The sequence below is a fragment of the Pristis pectinata genome, chromosome 9 (genome assembly GCF_009764475.1).
Source record: "Pristis pectinata isolate sPriPec2 chromosome 9, sPriPec2.1.pri, whole genome shotgun sequence".
Lineage (NCBI taxonomy): Eukaryota > Metazoa > Chordata > Chondrichthyes > Rhinopristiformes > Pristidae > Pristis > Pristis pectinata.
In genome coordinates this window covers 6,508,037-6,524,219 of record NC_067413.1, presented here as the reverse complement: position 1 = coordinate 6,524,219, position 16,183 = coordinate 6,508,037, and the positions used below count along the sequence as shown (strand labels likewise).

At 43.2% G+C, this 16,183-nt stretch overlaps 1 protein-coding gene across 2 annotated transcripts in view; it reads left to right on the top strand.

The window, feature by feature from the left end:
• The window catches only part of LOC127574473 (NIPA-like protein 2), an 83,062-nt gene extending 71,978 nt beyond the window's left edge, over positions 1-11,084 (top strand). For both annotated transcript variants that reach the window (XM_052023501.1, XM_052023500.1), the window contains 3 exons: positions 3,166-3,229; positions 4,130-4,224; positions 9,980-11,084. In XM_052023501.1, coding sequence (XP_051879461.1) covers positions 3,166-3,229; positions 4,130-4,192 — 127 coding nt within the window. In that variant the 3' untranslated portion in view covers positions 4,193-4,224; positions 9,980-11,084. The remainder of the gene's footprint in view (positions 1-3,165; positions 3,230-4,129; positions 4,225-9,979) is intronic.
• The last annotated feature ends 5,099 nt before the right edge of the window (positions 11,085-16,183 follow it).

The window sequence follows — 16,183 nt, the reverse complement described above, 5'->3', positions numbered from 1 at the left end:
GAATCACAGTTCATACACCAAGCCAGTGATCTCTCATCAGATCTCTCAGGAAAAGTCATTTGATCTGAGACACGAACACCGTTGCTTTCCCCACAGATACCGCCTGACCTGCTGAGTGTTTCCAGCATTTTATCTTTTTGTTTCAAATTTCCAGCATTATTTTTTTGGCTTTTTGAGAAACCTTGATTTTAAGTTGGCCTGCTGCCTCGAAACATTGTGGGGCAGAGGGCTCAAGACTTCCTCGGCCTTTCAATGATCACCTTAAATGGTCTGACTCTCATTTTAAAATCACATCCCTCCACTCACCTCATTCTGGACCCAGACAAGGGAAATAATGAACGACCCAACCAGGGATTCTGTAACAGCAGGTGCTTGTGTGTGTAACATATATATTTTGCTGAAATTTCTAAAAAGGAAATTTGTTCTGTTCACATCAGTTTCTTTGCACTGTTCACAGTATCTCAGCAGAGAATTTCATCTCTTCCAGTTCGGGATTATGAAGTTTTGTGAATGAGAGGCTAGTTAGATGACAGAGATTATTAATTTGGTTAATAATTGCCCAAAGCAATGGCAGAGGTTTGGTCGGACATTATGACCGAGGAATTCAACTTCAAATTTATTATTGTCATAGGCAGAGTAGATACACGGGGCATAAATGCCACGAAAATTAGCACTTTGCAGCAGCAGCACAGTACATTACAGGACAAAGACAAACATAAGTTAACATAAATTAGCATAAATTATACATAATTTACATGTGAGCATAATAAACAATAACGACACTAGAGCAAGAATTCTCCTTCGCTGAGGTGGTACTGTGGTACAGCAGTTAGTGCTTCTTCATCACAGCTCAGTCTTCAATCCTGACCTCGGGTGCTGTCTGTGTGGACTTTGCACGCTCTCCCTGTGACCGCGTGGGTTTCCCCTGGGTGCTCCGGTTTCCTCCCACGTCCCAAAGCCATGCTGGTAGTTTATTTGTAAATTACCCCAAGTGTCAGTAAAAGGCAAAGAGAATCAAAAGGGGGAGTTGGTGAGTATGTGGGAAGGAATAATATTCAGGGGAATATAAGCAGAGGGAATGGGACTGCTGGGAGCCAACATATGGGCTGAATGGTCTCCTTTTGTGTTGTAATAAGTAAGCAAGTGAGTAGCTATAACTTAGCACATGCAGGAATATCAGCTGCTGGTTATACCGAGCTTATCTCATTGGCTTTTGTGGTATAATGCCAAATGCAGGCAGATCAGCATAGATAGGCATCTTAGTCAGCAGGGACAAGTTGGGCCAAAGGGCCTGTTTCCATGTGGTATAACCCTATGATTAAATCAATAGACTAGAGTCCAAACTTCCAGTCATGCTGACATTGAGTGCGAGGTGGTGTCGCAACAACCACCTTGCACTCAATCTCACCAAGACCAAGGAACTGATTGTGGACGTCAGGAAGGGGGAGTCGGGAGAACACACACCAGTCCTCACTGTGGCGTCAGCGGTGGAAAGGGTGAGCAGCTTCAAGTTCCTGGGCGTCAGCATCTCAGAGGATCTGTCCTGGACCCAACACATTGATGCAATCACAAAGAAGGAATGCCAGCGGCTCCTAACAAAGTAGAGGAGATTTGGTACGTCACCAAAGACTCTTGCAAATTTCTGTAGATGTACGGTGGAGAGCAGTCTGACTGGTTGCATCACCGCCTGATGTGGAGGCTCCAATGTGTAGGATCAAAAGAGGCTGCAGAGGGTTGTAAACTCTGTCAGTTCCCACATGGACACAACCCTCCCCACCACTGAGGACATCTTGAAGAGGCGGTGCCTCAAGAAGGCAGCATCCATCATTAAGGACCCTCACCACCCGGGACATATCCTCTTCTCGTTACTACCATCGAGGAGAAGATACAGGAGCCTGAATACCTACTCTTAATGCTTTAGGAACAGCTTCTTTCCCTTGGCCATCAGATTTCTGAACAGTCCATGAACACCACTTTGTTATTACTCTTTTACACTATTTTTTGTTGTAACGTAGTAATTTTTAATGTCTTTATGTCTTGCACTGTACTGCTGCCACAGAACAACAAATTTCACAACACATGGCCGGTGATAATAAATCTGACTGATTCTGATCTAAAGATCAAATCTCAACACAGCACCAGTAAATTTGGAATTAAATACCTCATCTCAGTAGTGGTGAAGATAAAACTAGCAGATTGTCCTAAAGCCCACAACCAACTTTCTGAGAAGGAAGTCCGGTTTCCTTACCAGATCTGGTGTACACGTGACTCCAGGCTGTTTGACTCTTAACTCTCTCCTCAACTCAAGAGAAATTAGTGATGGACAATAAATGCTAACGAGGCCAGAGATGTCCGCATGCACGGATTTGTTTTTATAGGAGTGTGAAGAGGTGAAGTCAACTCAGACGTGTATTTAGTCCTGGTGATCACAGGTAAAGTTCAGTGAGAACAGATAATGGAAGCCCTGAGCACAGCGAATCTGTCACTTATTGTAACTGGAATGATTGGCATCAGAACTGAACGAGTTGAGAGAGTTATTAATCAAGGCACTAGTTGTGATGAAGTTTGGAGCGTGTGCAGTGAGTTGTCTCATTATTTAATATAGTGGAAGGGTGAATGTGTTTGTTGAACCGAGGGTCTGCAGGGGAATAAGGAGAGATGAATGGGACTGGTGTATTGCTTCCTGGGGGACAGAATTCGTAACTGGGAATTGGTTTATTATTTTCCCAAGTACAGTGAAGAACCAGCCTTCATTTCAAACAGGCTGAAGTGCAAATTTGCTGCATTAATCACTTGCTTCATCTGCATGTTCACTTTCGTTGCTAATTGGTTCATCATTGTCACATGTACTGGGATATAGTGAAAAGCTTTGTCTGCATGCCATCCAGACAGATCATTCCGTACATCAGTACATCGAGGTAGTACAAGGGAAAAGCAATAACAGAAGGCAGAATGTAGTGTTGCAGTTACAGAGAAAATGCAGTGCAGGCAGACAATAAGGTGCAAGGGCCATGACGAGGCAGATTGGGAGATCAGGAGTTCATCTTTATTGTACAAGAGGTCTGTTCTAGAGTCTGATAACAGTGGGGTAGAAGATGTTCTCCAGCCTGAATGCCCCTTTCTGTGATGTAGAAGAGTTTATTTTTAAATTCTGTTTAATTGCAGGTGTGATATTTTATCAGGAGTTCTATGGTGCTGCTTTACTCAATGTCTTCATGTTCCTGTTTGGGTAAGTGACAGCAACAGCCAAGTGTCTCATTCCTCCTTCGCAAGTTGGAATTTAAGCTGGGACATGTTGTACAGACGACTCCCGTATCACAGAGGGGTTGAGTTCCCGGAAAACCGTCCATGTCGCAATTTTCCATAACACGACAGGGGAGAGGTTGGGCAGGCTTGGACTTTTATTTCCTTGGAGTGTAGGAGACTGAGGGGCGATTGTATAGAGGTGTATAAAATCATGAGGGGCATAGATAGGGTGAATTTGCACATTTTTTCCCAGGGTTGGGGAATCAAGAACTAGAGGGCATAGGCTTAAGGTGAGAGGGGAGAGATTTAATAGGAACCTGAGGGGCAACATTTTTTACACACAGGATGGTGCATATATGGAACGAGCTGTCGGAGGAAGTGGGTGACAACATTAACAACATTTAAAAGACAGTTGGACAATTGCATGGATAATAAAGAGGTATGGGCCAAATGTGAGCAAATGGGATTAGCTTGGATGGGCATCTTGGTTAGCATGGAGAGTTGGACTGAAGGATCGTTTCTGTGCTCTATGATTCTGTCATGAAGCCACATCGTCTGTGCATACGTCAAGAAATGAGAGCTGAAAATAAAATAAAAATTTACACACAAACTCCATGAGAGCAAATCTTCGCTCTGTGTCTCAGATGGTTTGTGAATTCCGTAAGGCGAATTTCCATTACCCAAACTGCTGTAACACTGGGCTTGCCTGCAATGGGTTTTGCAAAGTTGCTTTCCTATCCAGTAAATTCTCAAAAAGTGACTGCATGTGTGAACAACTTTTGCAAACTCGAACTGTTTGAGAATTGTGTGAGATGTCAGAATTCAGATGGAGAGCATGTTTTGTCTTCACTAGTGCTGTAATGTCTTGTTTCAATATTCCTAGGTGTATGCTGTCATTTCTTGGTGTTTTCCTGATAGCCAAGAACAGAGAGAAGCGGACAGCTGACGTCCCATATATTGACTTGGGCACCATTCCAAGTATGAATTTTTTATTATATTTGTCGATGATGGTCATTTTACAAAATATTGTCAAAGAAAGAGAAAAAAACCTGGCAGCAGGAGGTGCAAAAAGCTGTATGGGACCCAGAAACACAGTAAAGTGTCAAACAAAACTAGACTTTGGTGGCCTTTATTTAGCTTGTAGAGTTGGCAAAATTCGCAGTGATTAAGCTGACAAAGAGCGCAGCTGTTTCGGGGCTGAGACAAACCAGAGGTGTTGCCTGTTTGGCAATAGGATTTTGCAAAGGTGGGGAATTGACGCAAAGAGTGAATTGATGGTTGGCGGACCCTTCACTGCCTTTATTCCACACTTACAAGGTATCTTTGGAGATCTGCATTCAAGCCAGATTTTAGTGATCAACTAGGGTTTGCTTTTACTCCAAGGGTCAGGTTGATAAAATACCAAAAATTGACCAGTTGCCCTGTTTTCCCGTTATATCAACAATGCCATCAGCTTATAAGTTTACAACCTCACTGCCATAATGGCTTTTATTGATAACATTTAAAATTCATTGAATTCTTTTTCCTAGACTGTACACCACCTGTAAAGTCTATGGGAACTTAGAACCCAAAAGCTCAAGTCAATATGGTTTGTATCATGTCATGATCTCACAGGAATTCCTTCGGTGTTACCGAGTTAAATTTGGGACTTGTAAAGTTAGGAAAATATTTTTTAGTAATGTTCTCCCCTTTTACTGGTTAGGTGGGGAGATTATAAACAGGAGGTGGTCAGTATTGCGATGGTTTCATAGACAATATGAAAGGACGCAGATACGGTAGTGGCATTTAAAAGGTTTTTAAATATGCAGGGAATGGAAGGATATGGATCATGTACGGTTTAATTTGGCATCGTGTTCGGCCCAGACATCGTGGGCTGAAGGGCCTGTTCCTGTGCTGTTCCTGTTCTATATTCTGTATTAAACTAAAGTGTTGGAAACACTCAGCAGATCGGGCAGCATCTGTGAAGAGAGAAACAGGGTTAACGTTTCAGGCTGATAATCTTCCATCAAAAAGGTCATTGTTTTTATCTCAATCACTGGTATGGGATGAATAATTGATTAGCATTGCTCAGGGAACACTTTTTAACACACTTTAGGATTTTGGGGCCTGTAATAATTGAAGAAAACATCTCTCTGATTTTGATCATAAAAGTACTTTCACATTTTGAGGTGTGCAGTGTTTGAGCACTTTTAATTCTTTGTTTTAATAGCACGTGTTCATAATTCAGTTCCTGAGAATTGGTGAGTCTGGATGGAAATGTTGTAATCATCCATCCGGAATGATCCTGGAAGGGTTTCCAGGGACTGGAAGGGTCCAGGTGGACAGATGTTTTTGCTGCTTATTTCTACCTAAAAGGTTAATTGGAGGAGCGCACATCTGGCAGAGTCACAGTTGGCACATCTGTAAAATAACACAGAACATAGAACACTACAGCACAGTACAGGCCCTTCGGCCCACAATGTTGTGCCGACATTTTATCCTGCTCTAAGATCTATCTAACCCTTCCCTCCCACATAACCCCCTATTTCTCTATCATTCATGTGTCTATCTAAGAGTCTCTTAAATGTCCCTAATGTATCTGCCCCCACAACCTCTGCAGGCAGTGCGTTCCACGCACCCACCACTCTCTGTGTAAAAAAAAAACTTACCCCTGACATCCCCCTTATACCTTCTTCCAATCACCTTAAAATGATGTCCTCTCATCTTAGCCACTGTCGCCCTGGGCAGTAAAAACAATAAGGATGCGGTAACAGGTGGAGCAGACGCTTGCATTCACTGGGCTGAGTGAGACAAGGGTTGTACCACCAGGGACACGGCAAATTGATCCAGTGTTGCATTGCAACTTCTGACATGCTTGGGTCAAAATCATTTTTACATCATAAAAGAAGCATTATTAATATCATGGAAATTGGTGGTGAAAAATGTGGTGTTACCAGACCCACCACACTCTTGAGGGCGTCTAGGATTGGCTAATGAATGCCCATGCTGAGAATGTCACCATCCTGAGAATGTATAGCAAAGCCAGTCTCCATTTACTGTATGGCTTGGTATAGCAACTGCTTTGTCCAGGGCCGCAAGAAACTGCAGAGAGTTGTGGACACGGCCCAGCGCATTATGGAAACCAGCCTCCCCTCCTTGGACTCTGTCTATACCTCTCATTGTCTTGGTGAAACAGCCAGGATAATCAAAAGACCCCACCCACCAGGGACATTCTCTCTTCTCTCCTCTTTCATCGGGTAGAAGATACAGGAGCCTGAGGGCACGTACCACCAGACTTAAGGACAGCTTCTACCCCACTGTGATAAGACTATTGAACAGTTCCCTCATACTTCATGATCTACCTTGTTGTGACCTTGCACCTTATTGCACTGCACTTTCTCTGTAGCTATGACACTTTACTCTGTACTGTTATTGTTTTTACCTGTACTACATCAATGCACTCTGTACTAACTCAATGTAACTGCACTGTGTAATGAATTGACCTGTATGAATGGTATGCAAGACAAGTTTTTCACTGTACCTCGGTACAAGTGACAAGAATAAACCAATACCAATACCAATTTACTGTTGATCCCAAGGATCAGAGATTCCCTTGAATCAGAGAGATTTCCGACCCTCTCTGCAGCTCCTTCCCAGTTCTGACAAAGGGTCTTCGACCTGAAACGTTGACTCTGCTTTTCTGCCCACAGACGTGACGTGACGGTGGAGTATTTGGCCACTGTAATCTGCCCCGCCCCCCCCACCCCCAATGCAGGTGGATGGCAGGAGAGTTGGGGAGAATTGATGGGCGTGTGAAGGACAATAAGTTAATAATACATGGGAATCAAAATAATAATAGTTATGAGTCAAAAACTAGAGGGCATAGGTTTAAGGTGAGAGGGGAAGGATTTACAGGGGACCTGAGGGGCAAGTTTTCACACAGAGGGTGGTGGGTATAAGGAACGAGCTGCCAGAGGAAGTGGTGGAGGCGGGCACAATTACAATGTTTAAAAGACGTTTGGACAGGTACATGGATAGGAAAGGTTCAGAGGGATATGGGCCAAATTCGGGCAAATGGGACGAGCTTAGATGGGCATCTTGGTCAGCATGGATGAGTTGGGGTGAAGGGTCTGTTGCCGTGCTGTATGACTCTATTACAGGGAAAATAGGTGTGGGATTGGGACCGATGAGATCGCTCTGAGAGCCAGGATTGACTCGATGGGCTAACTGGTCTTAATAAAAATATGGAAAGTAAGCCAGAAAGCTCTGGAATAATTTTGCACCTTCCTACGAGGCAGAAAACAAACCTCCCCTTTGGAATAGAAAGCCACTCCACACATTTACCTGGGCACTAATGAGTTAATTTGCTGTCTATTTCTGTATTAAACATAATTAATGTCCTGTTGTTTGGAGCAGTCCAGTCTCTTACATTTGTTGCGGTGTCAAGGGAAATGATTGAGTGGGTAATTATATTTAATCGAACTGATTGTTTTGCAGGAGTACTTAGAGCTGTAGATTGCTCCCATATATCGGTCTCTCAGCCTCCTCACTCCCGCCACCACCGACACTCTGCAGCTGAAGTGCTCACTACCTGCATGGTGTCCTTTTAAAAGTCGTACAGCACGGAAACAGGCCCTTCAGCCCAGCATGTCAATGCCGACCCCTTTTCCCTTCTACACTAGGACCATAAACTTCTAAATGCCTCTTAAACATAGTAATTGTGTCTGATTCCACCAGCTCCAGATTCCAGATCTCGGCCACTCTCTGTGCGAAAGAACATTAACCCTCAGGTCCCCTTTAAATTTCCATCGTCTCACCTTCAATCTACACCGTCTTGTTTTTGGTACCCTGACCACGGGGAAGAGGATTCTATCCGTGCTTCTCATAATCTTGTACGCCTCTATCAGGTGACTTCAGCAAGCTTCTCTGCAAGGAAGGCAAGCCCAGCCTGTCCAAACTCTCCCTATAGCTAAAGCCCTCCAATCCAGGCAATGTGCTGGTGAATCTCTTCTGCACTCCTTGTGGCACAATCACATCCTTCCTATGCAGGGTTTCCATCAGAAGCATTGACAATTCCTCTCCCCGGCACAGATGCTGTTCGATCCGCTGAGTTGCTCTGGCAGATTGTTTGTTACTCCGGATTCCAGCATCTGCAGTCCCTTGTGTCCACATCTTTCCTGTAGTGTGGCGACCAGAACTGCACGCACTACTCAAGTGTGGCTTAACCGGTGTTGTAAGGTTGTTTGACAGCACCTCTCAAACCCATGAACTCTACCACCAAAATGGTCAGGGGCAGCTGGGAGCACCATCACAGGCTCCCTTCCAAGTTGCACATCATCCTGACTCGGAAATATGTTGCTGTTCTTCCAGTAGTGCCGGGTCAAAATCCCAGAACTGTCTCTCCGGCAGCACTGTGGGAGCACCAGGAGGTCTGCAGTGGTTCGTGGAGGTGGCTCACCACCTGCTTCCCAAGGGGCATTGGCCTTTCCAGCAATGTCCACCTCTGTATCACAACTTTTGGCAAATATACCTTTGTAAAATTCAACTTCTTCACTTCACCTCCTGTTGCAATGTCATAGTGGCTACAATTCCAAAGTACTTCACTGGCTGTTTACAAATTTGAGAGGTCCTCAGAGGAATGTATAAGACACTATATAAATGCAAATCTTTTTACTTTTATCATTCTTTGGAATTTGGAACGTGATATCTCTTCCTTCATTTGACTTACTAAATCTCTCTGACACACTTTTCTAATGGATTTGTTAATGTCTTGTCATTCTTAATTCTTTCCTTAGATAATAGGGATATTTTACTTGGAGTGTTGCCATTGGGAACAATTCCACTCCCTCTCGATGTAGTGTGGTAGCACCCCTCGGCTTTTACATTCTGCAATGATGGAATTGATAGAAAGGTCTTTGAATAACACTTTCCTGTAGGGTAATCACGCAAAATAGTTATGTCATCTCTGTTGTCTCTATAATTGTGTTTGCCTGTATTTTACATAAATTACAGTGCAGGATATTCCCGCTTTCGATATCCCCTCCACCCTCCTGCCAACACCATTAGGATATCCAAAATCATTTTACAACCAATGAAGTACTTTTGGAATGTAATCACTATTGGAAACATGGCAGGCAACTTATGCACAGCAAGCTCCCACAAACAACAATATAATAATGATACTGTTATCGATGGTTGAATATTAGCCCAGGGTACTGGAGATACTTCAAAATTATGTCCTTCGATCTTTTGCATATCCATCCGTAAGGGCTGACAGAAATTAGATTAATATTTTATCTGATGGTGAACCACCAGTCAGAAGCCTGTGTGTTACGGGGCCGGTGGTAACAGCCCTTTCCTCAGTAATCAATCGGAATATATGTGGGTGACTCTGTGTGTGTACAATATGCGCCTGTTTAGAGTACCTCTTCAAAACAGTCACAGTGTAAGCCTAGTTTTGTTAACAGACACAGGCTCAAAGAGCCACATGACCTACTCCTGACTCTATTTTCTTGTGTTCTTGTGGGTCATGAGAATCCTTGAGAGAAATTTCTTGGGACAGAGTCCACGGAGGGGAGGCTGGTTTCTGTGATGCGCTGGGCTGTGTCCACAACTCTCTGCAGTTTCTTGCGGTCCTGGGCAGTTGCCATACCAAGCATTGAAGCATCCAGATAGGTCAGCAATATTAATTCCATCTTAAGTAATTAAATGTTAAAAGGAAATAGATGAACAATATTTTCTCTTTCTTTTATAGAGCAGAAAAAGTCAGGTAAAATCCAACCAGAGCTCAACAATATCAATTCTTACGGAACTGTACGGGATGGCGAACAAAGCAACTATTCTGTGGGTGAAACTGCAAAATAACTATCAAACAGCAGATTGAAATGGATTTAATACTTGAACTAAGTATTAACTCAACCTTAACTCCTCATCGTATTGGATGTTCTTGGCTGGATTCTGGCTCTTCCCACTATTTCACTGTTGAGTGGTTGTGGTCCAATCACACTTCAACGTTTACAATGGAAAATATCACTTTGTCAGTCATGTGGCTTTAAACAAAAAATTATAATCATCGTTTACGGCCTTTTGATTTTGGACAACTCACTTTGAAAGCCACTTCTCAAACAAACGTATTTATTCCAAGATTTAAGCGGAGAAACGGGATGATAATTCTTTCCATCATTTATTTATAACGTGCATTGTTGGAGGAAGCTAACATTGAGGGGGGAGAGGAAAAACTACTAAGTGTGGCATCAATTTCAAGTTAATGGGGAGATTACTTTAAGAAACAAAGAACTTGCATTTATACAGCACCTTCAAGACCTCAGGGCTTTCCAAAGTGCCTTACAACAGAAGATACCATTTTTGAATCTGGTCTGTTATATAGGAAGTACAGAAGACAGGTGATGCATGGCAAGATCTCACTGCTGATATGTTTTAGTGATGTTGGATGTGGGATTAATATTGGCCAAGACAGTAGGGATACCTCCCTATCTTCAAAGGAATGCGATATGGTCTTTTGCACTCATTGGAGAGGAAGGACTGGACTTTAAACTCTCATCTGACTCCTGGCACTTCCAACAGAGCAGCACTCCTTCAGTAGGACACTGGAGTGTCACTGTGGACTGAATGCTTGTGTCTCTGGTGTTGAACCCTCAAAACCTTAAGTACTGTAATTACAAAGTTTAGACATTTATATTAATCAGAACAGTAGCATATTTAATTTTTAGTTACTTTCAGGTATTTACTTAATATTTGATATTTTCAGGTTGTTCTTTTATCATTGTGACTAAAATAGTTTCTAGTTTAAAATGTTCAATTAACTTGTCAACAAGTGGAATAAAATGTTGTCTCCTGCAGCTTCCCTTGTTTGCTTCCTGCTTATCTCCAGTTGTTCTTTTCCTTACCTAATGCTTTAAGAGTCGTAGAGTCAGACAGCACTGAAACAGGTCCTTCGGCCCAACTGGTCCATGCTGACCAAGATGCCCATCTAAGCTAGTCCCATTTGCCCATGTTTGGCCCATATCCTGCTAAACCTTTCCTATCCATGTACCTGTCCAAGTGCCTTTTAAATGCTGTTAATGTACCTGCCTCAACCACTTCCACTGGCAGCTCGTTCCATATACTGACCACTCTTTGGGTGAAAAAGTTGCCCCTCAGGTTCCTATTAAATCTGTCCCTCTCACCATAAACCTGTGCCCTCTAGTTCTTGATTCCTGAACCCTGGGAAGAAGACTGCGCATATTCACCCTATCTATGCCCCTCATAATTTTATACACTTCTATAAGATCACCCCTCATTCTCTCGCACTCCAATGAAAAAAGTCCCAACCTGTTCAACCTCTCTCCATAACTCAGTCCCTCGAGTCCCGGCAACATCCTCATAAATTTCTTTAACTCATCGTCTTTATCTGTCACGTTCTTGAGTTGCAGGTGGGATCGCGGGGGGTGGGGGATGGTTTTGGCTGTGTGATGGGGAACGGAATCACGACCACTGCAGGCTGCATTTCTCTTTTACTCAATGTGTCAGATGTGCTGATTACTCCCTAGAGTGCTTACATTGTCCATTGATATTTGCACCTCAGCTTAGTGGCTGGTCCATGTCTACCCTGTGGTTGCTGGTACTTCAGTGGATTCAAGGCTGAGCCCAAAGGGATTTGAGGGATATGGGAATATTGTGGGATTGTGCACTTAGGATGGAGAAACAGCCTTGCTTTTGAATGGCTCAGCTGATTAGAGGGCCCCACTCCTGTTCCTGGTTCTAAGTTTAAAAAAAAGCTAGCTCGGGTATGATGGACCAAATGGCCTCCCCTGTGCAGATTTGAGGCAAGGGAGAGGAAATCAGGAGGTTCAAGATCATCGAACATTTCCACCTGGACTTGTGTAAACTGAGATGAGTCTGCCAGAATACAGGATGTGTAATGGAGACCAGAACCGGGGAGAAATGCCACCTTAATTTTTCAGGATTTTTAGTTCATTTAAGTTTTTATTAGTGTTCAGCAAAATCTGGTATTTTTAATTGATAAAGTCAACTTAAGAGAGGCATCAACTTTCATTCTTCGTGGTGTGCAACTAAGTCAAAATATATAATATGCACTTATTATTGAATTGGAATTGGTTTATTATTTTCACTTGTACAGAGGTACAGTGAAAAACTTGTCTTGCAAACCGATCGTACAGGTCAATTCATTCATTACATGGTGCATCATGGTAGTACAAGGTAAAACAATACAGAACGCAGAATAAAGTGTCACAGCCACAGAGGAAGTGCAGTGCAGGTAGACAATAAGGTGCAAGGCCATAACGAGGAAGATTGTGAGGTCAAGAGTGCATCTTATCGTACTAGGGAACAATTCAATAGTCTTATAACAGCGGGATAGAACATAGAACATTACAGCACAGTACAGGTCCTTCAACCCATGATGTTGGGTGGACATTTTATCCTGCTCTAATATCTATCTACCCCTTCCCTCCCACATAGCCCCCCATTTTTCTATCATTCATGTGTCTATCTCTCTTAAATGTCCCTAATGTATCTGCCCCCACAACCTCTGCTGGCAGTGCGTTCCACGCACCCACCACTGTCTATGTAAAAAAAACTTACCTCTGACATCTCCCTTATACCTTCCTCCAATCACCTTAAAATTATGCCCCCTTGTGTTAGCCATTGTCGCCCTGGGAAAAAGTCTCTGACCGTCCACTCGATCTATGCCTCTTATCATCTTGTACACCTCTATCAAGTCCCCTCTCATCCTCCTTCTCTCCAAAGAGAAAAGCCCTAGCTCGCTCAACCTATCCTCATAAGATATGCTCTCCAATCCAGGCAGCATCCTGGTAAATCTCCTCTGTACCCTCTCTAAAACTTCCACATCCTTTCTATAATGAGGCGACCAGAACGGAACACAAATCTCCAAGTGTGCTCTGACCAGAGTTCTTCTAGAGCTGCAACATCACCTCGCGGCTCTTGAACTCAATCCCCCAACTAATGAAGGCCAACACACCATACGCCCTCTTAACAACCCTATCGACCTGCACGGCAACCTTGAGGGATCTATGGACATGGACACCAAGAAGCTGTCCTTGTGTCTGGTGGTACATGCTTTCAGGCTTTTGTATTTTCTGCCCGATGGGAGAGGGGAGAAGAGAGACTGTCCAGGGTGGGTGGGGTCTGTGAATATGCCGGCTGCTGTCCGGAGGTTTTACTGTCATATTAAATTCATATTTAAAGCCATATTACCTCATTAAAATGTGGCTACATTCACATCAGTGAACTGCACATCCCAAATATAGTCTGTGTGAACATTTTGAAAACCACACACAAATTTCTGAAAGCAAATTAAAAATTAAAATAGGAAATTTGCATGGTTGCGTTTTGTTTTTTATTGTTTTAAACCAGAAATTTTTGCGCTAGGGTTAAACAGCTCAACAACAACAATTCGAACAGGCATAATTCTAAATATATTTGTGGTGTAGTGTTGCCTGCAGGAAAGGAATTAAAAGACAATTAAGCAGGGCAAAGATTTAGATGTGGACCTTTAACTCAAACCACTGGTGTGTGTTTACTTGATTTCCACAGCTTGTTAGCCTTCAGAAACCTCACTCCACTTGGGGGCAAAGGCCATGAGGAATGCCCATAAAATGAAATGAGTGATTTACAAAAAAGCATCTTGGTTCAAAGCAAGGAAAATACATTTATAATTGAGCTAATATACATGGGTTAAAATCCTGGCTCTCAACTCATTAAAGAACTGAAAGAGAGTTGTAGGAACCTTAAAAATAATCACAAATCCAAATTGGAAGACTTCTAGTTGGATTTCAATTGATTCAGCAATTGATGAGTAAGCAGGCATTTATATAGCACCTGTTATAGAACATAGAACACTACAGCACAGTACAGACCATTCAGCCCACAATGTTGTGCCGACATTTTATCCTGCTCTAAGATCGATCTAACCCTTCCCTCCCACATAGCCCTCCATTTTTCTGTCATTCATGTGTCTATCTAAGAGTCTCTTAAATGTCCCTAATGTATTTGCCCCCATAACCTCTGCCGGCAGTGCGTTCCACGCACCCACCACTCTCTGTGTAAAAAACTGGCCTCTGATATCCCCCCCCCATACCTTCCTCCAATCACCTTAAAATTATGCCCCCTCGTGTTGGCCATTGTCGCCCTGGGAAAAAGTCTCTGACTGTCCACTCGATCTATGCCTCTTATCATCTTGTACACCTCCATCAAGTCCCCTCTCATCCTCCTTCTCTCCAAAGAGAAAAGCCCTAGCTCGCTCAACCTATCCTCATAAGACATGCTCTCCAATCCAGGCAACAATCTGGTAAATCTCCTCTGCATCCCCTCTAAAGCTTCCACATCCTTCCTATAATGAGGCGACCAGAACTGAACACAATACTCCAAGTGCACTCTAACCAGAGTGTTATAGAGCTGCAATATTACCTTGTGGCTCTTGAACTCAATACCCCAACTAATGAAGGCCAATACACCATACACCTTCTTAACAATCCTATTGACCTGCGTGGCAACCTTGAGGGACCTATGGACGTGGACCCCAAGATCCCTCTGTTCCTCCACACTGCAGAGTCCTGCCACTAACCTTGTATTCTGCCTTCAAACTTGATCTTCCAAAGTGTATCAATTCACACTTTTCCGGGTTGAACCCTGAAGAATCTCCAAATCAAAGAATCAAATATAATCGAGTAAAGAATCAATATAATCAAAGAATCTCCAAAGGAACAATAACAATGAAGACACAAGAGAGACAGCAGAAGCTGGAATCTGGAGCAACACATAAAATGCTGGAGGAACTCAGGGGGTCAGGCAGCATCTGTGGAGGGAAATGGATAGTCAACGTTTCGTGTCAAGACCCTCTGGGTCCTGGTGAAAAGTCTCGACCTGAAACATCGAGTGCCCATTTCCCTCCACAGATGCTGCCTGACCCATTGCGTTCCTCCAGTGCTTTTTGTGTTGCCAACAACCAATGAAGTTCTTTTTGAATAGCAGTCGCTGCTCCGGGAAAGCAGAATGGCCAAATTTCACTAATTTAGGGGATAACTACTGGCCAGGACTTCAACCTTGGCTCACCTGCACTCCTTGAAATAGAACCATGATCCATCTGAGAAGGTGGATGGTTCCACCTCTCCTGACAATGCAGTGCTCCTTCACTGCACTAGATTTTTAAGCTTTGGTCTCAGTAAGCCACAGTTGAAATCCTCATTAATGGAAGACTATCAGTTGTCAGGAAACTCTACATAAATTGGCATCACTGGAAGCAAGAGACCTATTCATCGTCTCCCAGAGCTCTGCACCATCACACAGCTGCAGAAGTGAAAGCCATGACAGAGGCTTAAAAAGCCAAAATAAATATAAGCACTATGTAAGTTGAGAACATCTGTGAATGGTATAAGACAAAATCTTACAATCTGTGTAAACATGTTCTTAAATGTGTTCCCAATTATTTCATTACATACAGATCACTATCTTCCATAGTTGTCATCATCTGCCAAGTCAAAAAAACTAAATGTAGCCAAGATAAGTTGGAACATTGTTCATGTTCTGATGGTTTCTTTTTTGCCGATGGCGTTTCAAAAGCCTTTAATCGCTGATTCCACAGAAATAGATGGAAAACTCTCCACTGTGTGATACTTCCTGACTCCCCGACTTTCCCAACTCCCCAAGTCTTTCCTATTGTCCGGCGTGGGATGAAATTCCTTGCACTGGCGTGGACAAGGTGGTTGAAGGTTGTTTCTCGGACTGGAGGCCTGTGTCTAGTGGTGTGCCACAGGGGTCGGTGCTGGGACCTTGGTTGTTTGTGATTTATATAAATGATTTGGATGTAAATGTACAAGGCGTGGTTAGTAAGTTTACAGATGATACTAAAATAGGTGGCATTGTAGACTGTAGAAGGTTATGAAAAATTACAGGGGGTTCTTGATCAGCTGGGTATGTG